The 13,835-nt window shown below is 37.7% G+C and overlaps 1 protein-coding gene across 12 annotated transcripts in view; it reads left to right on the forward strand.

Annotated features, from left to right (window-relative positions):
- ANKS1B (ankyrin repeat and sterile alpha motif domain containing 1B) overlaps positions 1 to 13,835 on the forward strand; it is a 757,254-nt gene that overhangs the window by 107,029 nt on the left and 636,390 nt on the right. For all 12 annotated transcript variants that reach the window (XM_036456619.2, XM_036456625.2, XM_036456621.2 and 9 more), the window contains exons 4-8: positions 832 to 1,128; positions 3,629 to 3,704; positions 5,338 to 5,439; positions 9,396 to 9,509; positions 10,485 to 10,651. In XM_036456619.2, coding sequence (XP_036312512.1) covers positions 832 to 1,128; positions 3,629 to 3,704; positions 5,338 to 5,439; positions 9,396 to 9,509; positions 10,485 to 10,651 — 756 coding nt within the window. The remainder of the gene's footprint in view (positions 1 to 831; positions 1,129 to 3,628; positions 3,705 to 5,337; positions 5,440 to 9,395; positions 9,510 to 10,484; positions 10,652 to 13,835) is intronic.

Raw genomic sequence — 13,835 nt, forward strand, 5'->3', positions numbered from 1 at the left:
GACACCAGACCAGGTGGATGCTGTGCTCCCCTCCTCCCATGACCACATCACATTTACAGCTAAGTTACCGAACAGTCAGCCTGGCGAGCCATCTGAGGACTGGCTGAACAGAAGTCCTAAACTAAGCATATAAAGAAGCAGCCATGCCTGGCCGGTATGGCTCAGGAGTTGAGCTTTGACCCATGAACCAGGAGGTCAGAGTTTGATTCCCAGTCAGGGCACATGCCTGGCTTGCAGGTTCCGTCCCCTATAGGAGAATGCAGGAGGCAGCTGATCAATGATTCTCTGTCATCATTGATGTTTCTATCTCACTCTCCCTCTCTCTTCCTCTCGGAAATCAATTAAATATATATATATCTGAAGTCCCATTGAGACAGCAACAGTGTACTTAAAAAAAAAAAAAAGAATTGATGGATTTATTTGTCCTTTGGAAAGCCAGGCTATTGAAAGTGTGTTATAATTGTTATTAATCTCCCTCATTAACAAATATCACACTGAAACACTGACCATCTGGGCCCAGCAGGGCCACTGACTAACATGGCTAAATCATTTATCACTCTTGGAAACTGGAATAAATAATGTAGGGAAAAGTTGATTGTTCTCCCCCCCCCCCCCCCCCCCATTGAAGCGATAAAAATCAAATGTGATATTTTTTTGATGGCATCCATGATGCGTACTTCTATCAGATATAAAATTTTATTAGGAGTACTTACCAAAATAGATACATCTTAAACGCATTTTCAAAGCACCTGAGTTTTTACAATAGATGGTGGGGTTCACATTTTGTTAAGGAATTGGGTTTCTGAAAACGTGCGTTTTATGCGTTGGCAGAACAACGAGAATGAAACCGCCCTGCACTGCGCAGCTCAGTATGGACACTCGGAGGTGGTGGCCGTTCTGCTGGACGAGCTCACGGACCCCACCATCAGGAACAGCAAGCTGGAGACGCCGCTGGACCTGGCGGCGCTGTACGGGCGGCTGCGGGTGGTCAAGATGATCATCAGCGCGCACCCCAACCTCATGAGCTGCAACACGCGCAAGCACACGCCGCTGCACCTGGCCGCCCGCAACGGCCACAAAGCGGTGGTCCAGGTGCTGCTGGAGGCAGGCATGGACGTGAGCTGTCAGGTGAGGCTTCTGTGCGCTGGGCTTTTCAAGGGATGTTGCTCTTGTGCTGCTTTGAGATGCAGATGCTAAAAGTCACATAGAGAGCCCTGCCAGCGTGGCTCAGTGGTTGAGGATCCGCCTAGGAACCAGGAGGCCACAGTTCGATTCTGGTCAAGGGCACATACCTGGGTTGCTGGCTGTATCCCCATTAGGGGGCGTGCAGGAGACAGCCGATCAATGGTTCTCTCTCATCATTGATGTTTCTCTCTCTATCCTTCCTTTGTGAAAAAAAAATTATACATACACATATAAATATATATATATTTTAAAAGAAAAAACATATGTAGAGATCGTACCATTGTTTGATTAGTGTAATTATTTATATATTACATATTGTATATTATTTAATTACACATATAAATATATATTTTTTTAAAAGAAAAAAAAACACATATGTAGAGATCGTACCATTGTTTGCTTAGTCAAATTGTCTGCAAATATTTTTTTAAAAAAAATATTGTATTGATTTTGTACAGAGAGGAAGGAAGAGAGATAGAGTTAGAAACATCGATGAGAGAGAGTCATCTTTCAGCTGTCTCTTGCACACCCTCTACTGGGGATATGCCCGCAACCAAGGTACATGCCCTTGACCGGAATCGAACCCGGGACCTTTTAGTCCCCAAGCCGACGCTCTATCCATTGAGCCAATCTGGTTTTGGCTGCAAATATTTTTGTAACTACTAAGTTCAAGGCACCCTGTCACACACTTTTGGGAAATACGAGGAGATATAAGGCATGATCTCTAACCTCGTTCTAATTTGAGGGCTATCTAATGAAAAATTATTCTTAGATGGCAGTTGTGTGTGGTATCCTTAGTAACTGTTTCCTTTTCTTCTAGTAATTAGCACACACTAGGAATCCATCAAAGTTGAATGAATGACTGAATGAAATGAAATTCACTTGAACATTTTGAGTCTGTACTTTGTGTTTAATATGTCACCACATTTAGAATCCAGTTCTCCACAACTGTCCGGAGGGACTGAGAGCTGTTACGTTCCAGTTAAGATATAAGCAATCAGATTAAAAGATTTAAGAAACTTGCCAAAGGACACATAGCTGATACACCCAGAATGTGAATTTAGACTTCCTGATTAAAGTCCAGGCCTCTTTCCACAACAATGTGCTGTATGTACATAACAATGATGGAAAGGCCATTGTACCTAAGGCTATCAGAAAAAATGTTTAGCCAAAACCGGTGTGGCTCATTGGATAGAGTGTCTGTCTGCGGACTGAAGGGTCCCAGGTTCGGTTCTGGTCAAGGGCATGTACATTGGTTGCGGGCACATCCCCAGTGGGGGGTGTGCGGGAGGCAGCTGGTTGATGTTTCTCTCTCATCGATGTTTCTAACTCTCTATCCCTCTCTCTTCCTCTCTGTAAAAAATCAATAAAATATATATATAAAAAAAAGTTTATTGGAGACGTGGTTAGAGTTGAGCTTTGAAGGATGGATAACACTAGGATAGATTTTGTTTCTCAACAAGGAAATGGTAACCTACTTTCATTATCTGTTCCAAGTTACCAAAACTTTAAAAAAATATATATTTTATTGATCTTTGACAGAGAGGAAGAAAGAGGGATAGAGAGTTAGAAGCATCGATGAGAGAGAATCATCGATCAGCTGCCTCTTGCACACCCCCAACTGGGGATGTGCCTGCAACTAAGGTACATGACCTTGAACAGAATCGAACCTAGGACCTTTCTGTCCGCAGGCCAAAGCTCTATCCACTGAGCCAAACTGGTTTTGGCTACCAAAACTTTTAAAAACTATTTTATTCTTTTCTGTTTTTTTTTTCTTTTTTTTTTTTTTTTCTCCCACGTGAGTGGTGGCATTCTTATCTTCTGGTTCCTGTCAGGTTGTGATCTTTTCCCCTGTGTATTAGTAAGCTACCTGTCAGGTTGTGATCTTTTCCCCTGTGTATTAGTAAGCTATTGCTGCATAACAGACTATGCCCGAACTGAATGGCTTCACACAATAACTGTGTATTTAGCTCATAATTCTGGGGTTGGTAGTTTAGTCTGAGCTTATCTGGGTAGTTCTTCCATCTTGGCTGGGTCCTCTCATTTGTCTGGGGTCAGCTGTAAGTCAGTAAAGTGGCTCTGTGTCAGGGACTGACTGGATGTTGCCTGGGAGAATAGGTGAGATTGGAATGTCTTCTTTACACTACCTTTCTCTCAAAAAGTGCTGAGCCCAGCCTGCTTGGCTCAGTGGTTGAGCATCAACCAGAAGGTCAAAGGTTCGATTCCCAGTCAGGGCACATGCCCAGTATTACCCCTATTCTATTCTCTCTCCCTTTCCCTTCCTTTCTAAAATCAATAATATATATAATAAAAGGGGGGAAAAAAGAGAAGTGCTGACATTACAGAGAATATGTATGAATATATAAAATGACACAATTTTTAAAAACCTGTAATCATTTCTAATGCAACTGTGCTTCTTTTTCTTATATATTTTTTTTTCCAGACAGAAAAGGGGAGTGCACTTCATGAAGCAGCTTTGTTTGGAAAGGTGGATGTTGTGAGAGTTCTGTTAGAAACAGGTAACAACCATGAATCCCCATGGAACTTATTCTACCAAATACTATTTTTATTTCAGGAGTAAAAGAAAACTACTTATTTATTTTTTACATAATGCCCTTCTTATTTTCCCTCCATTTTGCAGTTTTATATTCATATCATGCAGAATTGAGCCTCAGTGTTTAAAATTGGTATAAATGTGTACCTTTTTTTTCACTTAGTAGATGTTTTAGTAAAAAGCTCTTAGAAATTAGAATGATGTACATTTAAGTCACAGTAAAATGTACTAGAGCACCTTCTGAAAGGAAAAGGAAATATCTGCCTTCCACAAGAGGAAGCATCCTGAGACCTTATGACAATTGCTTTGTTTATTAAAGAACAGAATATTTCCCTCTCTCTTCATATTGCGAACTGTGGTAAACAGCAGTTCCAGTTCTCTGTCCTTAAGGCAAGTTCTCCTTCTGTTTTTTTTTCACCAACTGAGTTGCTGCTGTTTGTCAGCTGCAGTGATTTAAAGGGGACCTTTTAGAGGGAATGCTTTGAAAGAAAAAGTAGGTTTATTTGTCTTCGTGGGCATATTGTGATTAAAATGAAATAAAATTGAAACAGAGGAGAGATTATTTTTTTTCAGGATCAAAAGGCATGAGTACCAATTCATACTTGGAAACAGTTGATGAGCCTTTTGTGTTATGGGATATTTCATGCTTTTATTTTCCTCTGTAAAAAAAAAAAGTGTAAAACATTGGCACACTATGGCATTTTGGTTGTGTTTATACAAAGTTAAAATTTCATGTATCTTGAACTTGACATGTAACACAGTGATATATTAAATGTGTTGAGGCGCATTTAATTAAATGTGTGCTAGTCACACATCCCTACACAACTGAAAAAAATAATAAAAACAATATGTACTCTTACTGTGATGAACATTTGAGGCCAGATACTGAAAAGTGTCTCTGTCTCCAGATGTTTGGAAATTTATTATAAACATTTTTATTATAAACATTTTTAGGGTGGCGAAAGCTATTTGCTACATTAAGTTCTTCAGGGCAGTATGCATTTTCAGAATTAAAATAATTCCAACAGTTTTTAATTATGCACTTCAGTAAGTTTGCTCACCATGCAGAGGATGAGTGTTGCTGACATTGGTGAAAATTTATGAAATATTTGACTTTGGTATTTGGACAAGAGTTCTAAATAATCATACTCTTTCAACTTTCATGACTATTCAAGTACTTATGACTGTTATATTATTCAAATGGTACTTCAGTATAATTTAAAAATATTTTTATGACACACAGACTATATACAATAAATCACATGACCGTTATACTTTAGGAATTCACATTCTGAATGAATATTTTCAGCTTGTCCCATTTAGTTTACGATTTAAAATAGCTATCATCCTAAAAAAAATTCTTAAGGAGTTAATTCATTATTAAGATTATTCCTAATATTTGGTAGCAGTAGATGCCCACCTTCTGTTTTATTAAAATCTTAACATGTGTATGTGTGCACATGGGACTTAATTTAAAAAAATGACTTTTTAAATGTGCTTAGTGTGTATATGTTTGAAATTAGAGCAGTTATACATTAACAGTTCCTTCTGGTCACTCCAATGTTGTATATCTAGTGGGGTTTTCTTTTTTCTTTCAGGCATTGATGCCAATATAAAGGACAGTTTAGGGAGAACTGTCTTAGACATTCTGAAAGAACATCCATCTCAGAAATCTCTCCAGATTGCAACCCTCTTACAAGGTAAACAGCATTGAATGATGGATGAGTGTGCCTTAAAGTTAAGATTCAATTAAAACCGTCCTAGTTTTCCCTTGGGGTTTGAGTTCATATTTACCTTTGAATGAACTTTTTCTTTGCATTTTTTTCTAGTAGAATTTTAAACTAAAAAAATTCTTTGTAATGTTTTATTTTGGTTTTTCAACTACTCAGTATTTTAAGAAAAGCTGAGGTCTTTTTGCATGCACTTGATATTAGTCTCTCTTAAACACAGATATTAAATACGTAGTGATGAACTGGAAGGTAGAAGGTTATACAATGATGATAATTAAGTATTATATTGCATGTGAGTAACCCTTAAAAGAGTTTTCAGGGATTTTTGTTATTTTGTCTTATTTCTTTAATCTGTGAGGGTAGTAAGTCAGATGCCATTGTTGCGAAGTTCTGAGAGTCTAAGGGACTTGCTCAAACTCGTATATTCTAATCGGAGTGGTGGAGTTGGTACGCAAATGCTGGGTTAACAACGGTAAATTGTATGTAGATTATTTTCTCCCTAATCCAGCAGTGCCAATAGTTCCGTCTTGCCAGCTCTGTTTTTTATAAAGGCCATTTAAATACTTTTGTAGTTAGTTGCAGTCACTAGGTATACTGAAGGTTTGACAACCGTTTAGGTGCTGCTTTTTTGTTTTTCAGGATTACACACGTCCCCGTTTGATTGAAAACTTCTCTGAAAAATTTAGATTTAGACCAGCCAGTGTGGCTGGGTGGTTGAGCATCAACTTGTGAACCAGGAGGGCACATGCTAGATCCCCAGTGAGGGGTGTGCAGGAGGCAGGGGATCAGTGATTCTCTCTCTGAAGCCAATAAAAAAAAGCATTAAAAGAATTTAGATTTAAACGCTCTCCCTTTCTGCTTGCTGCTAGGCCTGGCATGTAGCATGTTCCCTTAAAAACCCAGAGGTTTGTTCTCTCCATTCCAGTCAGCTCAGGCACTATTCAGCTGCGATTAGCCCCTGTAATTGTTACGGATTGGCTGCAAATGCAATTGAGACGGGAGGCTGGACAGGTTTCATTTGATTATCAGTTGGGGGGCTGAAAACAGCTTTGTCCTGCAGGGAGATAAGTGAATTACAACCAAGTGAGCAGGAGAAATGTAGGGTCAACAAGGGCCAAAGCGGGGTAAGAAGAAGAGATACACTCCAGGAGGTCATTATGCTCTCTTCTCTCCAAATTTCCAAAACCTCTCACGGAAGTTCAGGCCCCTACCATTTTCTTGTCAATAAAGAAGTTAATTTTAAGTCAAGTGCTTATAGAGATAAATCAGAGAAGAGTACAAGAGTGGCACTTCATATCAAATCAAATTAAAATCGAGTCGAATCAAAGCTGAAACATAAAAGTAGTACGCAGCATTTTTATAAGTCTTTCTCCTCTAGGTGATTTGTATTTCATGTTGGATTTTTTACTCTGAGATTAAAAAAACAACAACACAAAACACAAACAACCCAACAACTGAGGCTTGTGCATAGTGTGTTTTTGGAAAAAGCAAAATAAATATACACTAAAAAGGGAGCATGACAGAATTACAGACATTTTTTATAAGATGCTGCATTAGTTCAACTTAAATGAAAATGTCCTTATAGAGGAATAACTGTGTTCTTTTAAATGATCATGATTCATTAGGTATGACAGTTTGTGATAGGGAACATGGGACACCTTGGAATTTTTAAAATTATTGGAAAACTTTAGAATGTGAATACGTTCTATATTCTTTATATTCCTGTATTTCAAGTCACTGGTGCATTTTTTTTCCCTCCCAGAGAGTGAGAAGGGGAGAGATAGAAACATCAATGATGAGAGAGAATCATTGATTGACTGCCTTCTGCACACTCCACACCGGGGATTGAGCCCACAACCCAGGCATATGCCCTGACTGAGAATTGAACCGTGTCGACCTCCTGGTTCATAGGTCGACACTCAACCACTGAGCCACACCGGCTGGGCTCACTGATGCATCTTAAATCGTATGAAAAAGTTTGTTATAGCAATAAAGCCAATTGATAGTAGATAAAATTACTATTTGTATCCCAGGAGAAATTCAGTTTTCATAATTACTGCATGAGTCAAAACTTTTAAGCACAGAAGCCTATAAGTTGCTTTCTTTTCCTAGTAGAATGTGCCTAGTAGAATTGCCCTGAGGTAAGAACTATTTGGATGATGTGAGGACATCAGTGGCTGGCAGGAGAGCACACACTTTCTTAACTGGATTTTTTAAAAAAAGGTTTCTTCTGAATCAAGAAATGCAAGTAAAAAATTCCCATAGGGAGGGATCTATTCATTGAATTCTAACCACTGGGCGCTGCCTGCTTGGGGGAGATAGCAGATACATTTTGTAGATCACATATTTTAGGTCACACTATTGCCATTAAAAAAATTGAATTAGCTTTCAATATTTAAAAATCTTGGATTTTAGTTAAAACTCCAGAGTTTTTTTTTGTTTTTGTTTTGCTTTTTTTTTTTTTTTTTTTTTTTTTAAATGCAAGCTCGTCTAACCAGTTTGGCTCAGTGGATAGAGCGTTGGCCTGCAGACTCAGGGGTCCCAGGTTTTGATTCTGGTCAAGGGCATGTACCTTGGTTGCAGGCACATCCCCAGTGGGGCGTGTACAGGAGGCAGCTGATCGATGTTTCTCTCTCATCGATGTTTCTAACTCGCTATCCCTCTTCCTCTCTCTGTAAAAAATCAATAAAATATATTTAAAAAAATTGTCAAAATATGCAGGCTTTCTTTTTCCTTCATTGCCTAACTTTAGGTGGTGTACCTCCTCTCTAGCTACTCATGGTCTGTATGCTCTCTGCTCTTCCATGACACCGGTGCTGACTGTTTGTGGATATTTTCTCACATTGAGGTGCCGTTTTCTTTATGTTCAAAAGTGAGATGTTTTCTTGTCCTGTGTCTTTTTGGCTCTGCCACTCAGCTGTATGAATGAGGCCAAGTTAAAGTTCTTTTCCTTTAGTTGTCATCTTTAAAACTAATATTGTAATAGTGCCTGTGTTGTTGTTTTGTGAGGATTGAGTTAATTTATATTAAATACTTAGAACATTGCTGGAAACATAGTAAGCAAAATTTTCATTTTAGCTGCTGTTACTAACTTCATCAAAGTTAAAAAATGAGAGAGAGTCTGAGTGTGGGACATTGCTCTGAGAATAATGAGAAAGAACATTATTTCTTTGTAGGAATAAAGTTTAATATGCAGGCATGCTTATCTTTCTAGGTGACAATACCATATTATCATAAACTTATCCCTCTTCATTCATTTAGGTGATTTGACTGGTTGTTGTATCCAAATGAATTTGACATTTCTGCTTAGGAATCAAGTCTATTCAAAGCATCTCTCAGAGTTTAAATCTTTAGGCAGAATACATTTACGGAAACCATAAATGTTATTGTGTTTTCAACAGGTGAAATTATTTTTTAAAAATTTATTATTGTTTTCAGAGAGGAAGAAAGAGGAAGAGAGAGGGAGAGAGAGAAACATCAATGATGATAGAGAATAATTGATTAGCTGCCTGCTGTACGCTTCCTACTGGGGATCAAGCCTGCAACCAGAATGTGCCCTTGACCAGAATTGAACCTGGGACCTTTCAGTCCAATGGCTGATGCTCTATCCATTGAGCCAAAGTGGCTAAGGGAGGTGAAGTCATTTTTAAGGAAAGAATGGATTAAGCTTAGTCTTCAGAAAAAGGGTTCATAAGTCTCTTCCAAAAATAACTTTTTTGTTTTCATTAAGAGCTTTAAGTTAATAGCTCACCGTGAAGGTTTTTTTTTTCTTTTCTTTTTTCTTTATGAAGTTCTTATAAAAACTTAGGGTGTATTTAGGATATGAGGAAAGACATGAAAAATGGTCACCAGTGGTAAAGCATAAAGTTTAGTTAAAGATTTTAAAATAAATGAATTTAAATATGTAATTTAAAACTTATACACAGAATATTTAGAAGGCACGGGAAGACCAGCAGTCCTGGAAGCACATGTACAAGAATGTACGACACAGGAAACACACCTCTCATCTCCTCTTGAGTCTCCTTCTCCAAAGTCCAAAAGTGAGTAGCTAATTATAAATCCTTGAAATGATATACTGGACTTTTAGTTACAACTTTGTCCTATCTATCAATATACAAAATGGCTAAGCCTTGGGAAAATTTCAAGTCTAATAAGTTCTACCTTATTCCTCTATATTTTATCCATTTATTCAGCCAGCATTTATTGAGCTCCTACTATTTGTCAGGCCCTACTCACTGCCCTGAGGTACAGAGGTGAGCAAGGTAGAGAGCAATTCCTGCTGCCATGAAGTTTACATGGAGTGGATATTTCATTGTAGGTTATTTTTTCCTAAAATGCATTTTTAATGCAGAATAAAAAATACTGATGTCTGGATTGTAACTACTGGATTTGTTTCCAGAATAAATTATCAGTATAAAGTGCCATTTTTAAAATGTTTAGAAAAATTAATATTATTTGCATGCAACCTTCAAATATGCATGTTTTGACAGGTGCTGCATATTATTTACCTGTTTCTTCCGAGTCTTCCCTTAATGCCACATATCATAATTTTAATTTATTAATTACTTGTTTTAATACATTCTACTGTTAATTTTTTATTAAACCTAGGAAGTGGGATCTAGTATAATTTTAAATTTACTAATGGGTTGTTGAATGAATTCTGTCAGTGAATTGTAATGCTGATAAAAGAGTGTGGAAAATTAAATGCTATAGTAAATGAAGGTTTAGGAATCATAATTCCAGATATGTACCATGTATATGTAAACCTTCAATACTTATTTCAATTTGGAAAAATAATAATTATAGGCAAAATTGGTATTTCTCATTGTGTTTAAATATTCTTGTACTATTTATAGTTTAGTATCTTGTTTTTAGCAGAATAATTTGAGTACTTGATCTTGTTTGCCATATTTTGAGTTCTATTACCATCACAAGTCATATTTCTATTATTTGACATTAAGTTTTATCAGTGGCCTTTTTTGAAGCTTTGAAAAAATTTACTATCCCCTTAACAGGTGAAACTGTGACTGGAGAATTATCAAAACTCCTGGATGAAATAAAACTCTGTCAAGAAAAGGATTATTCTTTTGAAGACTTGTGCCACACAATATCAGACCACTACTTAGATAATTTGAGCAAGATTTCGGAGGAAGAACTTGGGAAAAATGGAAGCCAGAGTGTAGTAAGTAATGGGAAAGGGGATGGGCAAGAAGACAGTTCGTCTGTCTTTACCAGTGCAGAGTGCACCGAAGAGGCATGGGCTTTGTGCATTCTCTTATCTGCTGACTCAGCCAGTGTCAAATCTCAGGCTACCTATTACTTTTCCCTCGTGTTCGTTGGTGTTTTATTCTCACTGCATGGGGATGGGAAGGGATGCTTAGATAAATCACTTGTAGTTTGTGATGATCTCGTTACTGTTAGATGTTTGTAGTTGCATAGTTTTTTTTGATTATGTTCTTTTAGTTTTACTGGGTGTGATGATACTGGTTTCCTTTTGTCTTCCCTCCCCATGTTGTCTGTGAACTGTGGCTAACTCCATCTGAAGAAGACAGAGCTCCGTGTGTATGGTCACTCCACATGTCATTGTAGGACAGAGACATGGTGGGAAGTTCGACCTCCATGTTTTTTATAATCCTGAGGGCTTTGCCTGTAACCTACAAGCTCAGAATCTGAATCATGAGTTATAGATGCTTGCTTGTTTGGGTTTTTGTATTGGCACAATAGCAAGAAAAACTATAGAATCAAGCAGTTTAAAATTAAGATTTGGATATCTATCTTGTATCTTATAGAGGAAGGATTTATAGGATGCACTGGAATTAAAGGAAATATATTATGATGATACTTTTATAACTTAACTTGTTTTAGAAACATTTTCTTCTAAAGTCAATAGAGTGGATTGTGTTAAAGGTGTGCCATATGATTTATGAAGACAAAAATAAATGGCCAAGTATCGTGGCTGGTATGAGGCTATTTACTTCATTTAGTTAGTCACTGTGAGCTGTGACGCTTTCCCAGGTAGTAGCTGTTAGTCTGGAAGGTCACAGCTGGTCTTACCACATAGGCCTGCTTTTGTTTTTGTTTGTTTGCTGCACTGTCTTTAGTAAAACATCACACTGTTTGCTCCAATAGAAGGTTTTTATGTAGAATATGATGTTGATTAATGATATAGTATATGCGCAGGAGTAAATACTTGGTTTTACCAAAAGAAAAGAATTTATATTAATGAAATAGTAATGATATAATAATAACTTTAATGTCAGGAGAAAATTCCCTGTTTAAAAATAATAAAAAGGTATATGCTGTCTCCAAATTACAAAGCAATTACAGTTCAATATTTCCTTGAAATTGGTTAGAAATTTTTTCTGCATAAACAATCCATAGTGTTTAGGTTTTTATATCTGTTTCTAAAGATTTCTATAAATTTGTTGTTTCTGACCCTGTATGTTTAAATCCACAGACTTTTGGAAAGCCCTCATTTTTTAGGCCAGTTCATTTATTAAACTTTTCTTATTGTAAGTACCATAGTAGTAAACAGTTTCTGAGGAAACATCCCAAATATATTTATTTATCCTATGTAATAAAGAGGAAATATGCTAATTGACTCTCACGCTGCCACAAAGATGGTGGCGCCCACCGCCAATAAAAAGGGAATATTCTAATTGACTGCCTTTCCCTCAAAGATGGCGACACCCACACCCACAAGCGGCGGCAAGGCTGGGCCCGCCCCCAGGTGGGCCCGACTGCTCTGTGCACCTGCTTCTAGGGTCCCCTAATCCCCTCAGCCCCCCAGCCACCCAGGGCCAGCCCGAGATGCAGGCAAGCCTCGGATGGTGGCTGTCCAGCCTCCCAGGGCTGCCCAAGGCTCAGGTAACCAGGGCTGACTGAGACTTGCGCTGCCGGCAGTGGCAGCATGGCAGCAGCAGAGGTCTCCTTCTTCTGATCACTGGGTTGCCTCCCACCCCTAAGGGCTTCCAGACTGTGAGGGGGGGCATGCTGGGCTGAGGGACACACCCTCCAGTGCATGAATTTTCATGCACCAGGCCTCTAGTAAATTATCTATATCTACTAGTATTCTAAGAATATATGATGTAAATTATGTATAATATACTACAAAAGAAACTCAAGGGAGGAGGATAAAGAGTAAGGGTCAATAGAAGCTCTGATTTATCCTTTTACTTGGTGGGCAATCTTGGGCCCCCTGGGGTCTGCACACTCTCTTTGGAGACTGTGCTCATTTAGATTTGTAGCTTTCAGATAGTGATGGCAGGCACATATGGCGTTGCTGGGGTGACATAATTTGAGGAAATGATGGCCATCCCCCCCCCCCCCCTCCGATGTAAGCCAAAGACTATATTGTGATAGTAGCATGAGAAAAATTAATGCTCATAAATTGAAATCAAGTTTTTCAAATTCAAGTTCATACTTTCACATAAGCAATCGCTCTTTGTTTCTGTGACAAACCTTTATATTTTATTCCTTGAAAATATTACCATTTTCAATATTAAAGTTTACATGAGGCAGAAAAGAAAAAGGAACAGATGAGTAAGAAGAAGGAGTTCTGTTTATTTGGGATAATAGAGTTTGTAATAGGGGAGAGATGGGGGAAATGGGGGATAAATATATAACAATAGGTAGAGGCCAGGCCATGATTTTGAATGTCATGCTGAGAATTTTGATATTTATTTCTTAGGGAATGAGGAAAATCTAAAGGATTTTGGGCAAGTAAGACATCATTGGAAGTGGCCTTTCAGAAGATAAATGTGATAGAACTTGTTATTGAATGTTGAAAATGTAATCAAATTATTTACCCTTGTCTGCAGCCTGTGTTTTATTTGGGTTCATTTCCTGATTTGTTGAATATTTGTTTCCACTCATCAAAAAATGTTTTTCCAGAGTGTTTTTATGAATTATACTCTCAAATTATGCATCAATTTAACCAAGTACTTATAGATAATCTATAGGTCATCTACACATTGTGAGCTATAGAATTTATAATAGCAATAATGAGAGACAGTTCTTAACTTTAAGGAATTAAAAATACTTTTTGCAAGGAGTCTCTAGTCACAGTGTGCAGGCAATGCTAACATATAAAACAACATCTATGTAAGAGCTACATTTATTAGGTGCTTGCTGTTTGCTATTCTAATGCTTTCTATGATTTCAGTCACTTTGATCCTCATAGTAGTCCTAATAAGTGAGTTATAGACTTGGTAAATGACTCCGCAAGTGGCAGATTCAGGATTCAAACTCAGAGCCAGTGTCTTATATTTCTCATAATAAACTATTCTGCGGCCAAAGGATTTTTTTTTTTTTTTTTTTAAGAAGGAAGAGGTTAGTGACGATTTATTGGCATTCATTGAAGACTT

This window comes from Pipistrellus kuhlii, unplaced genomic scaffold, assembly GCF_014108245.1.
Source record: "Pipistrellus kuhlii isolate mPipKuh1 unplaced genomic scaffold, mPipKuh1.p scaffold_m20_p_3, whole genome shotgun sequence".
In the NCBI taxonomy this organism is placed as follows: Eukaryota; Metazoa; Chordata; class Mammalia; order Chiroptera; family Vespertilionidae; genus Pipistrellus; species Pipistrellus kuhlii.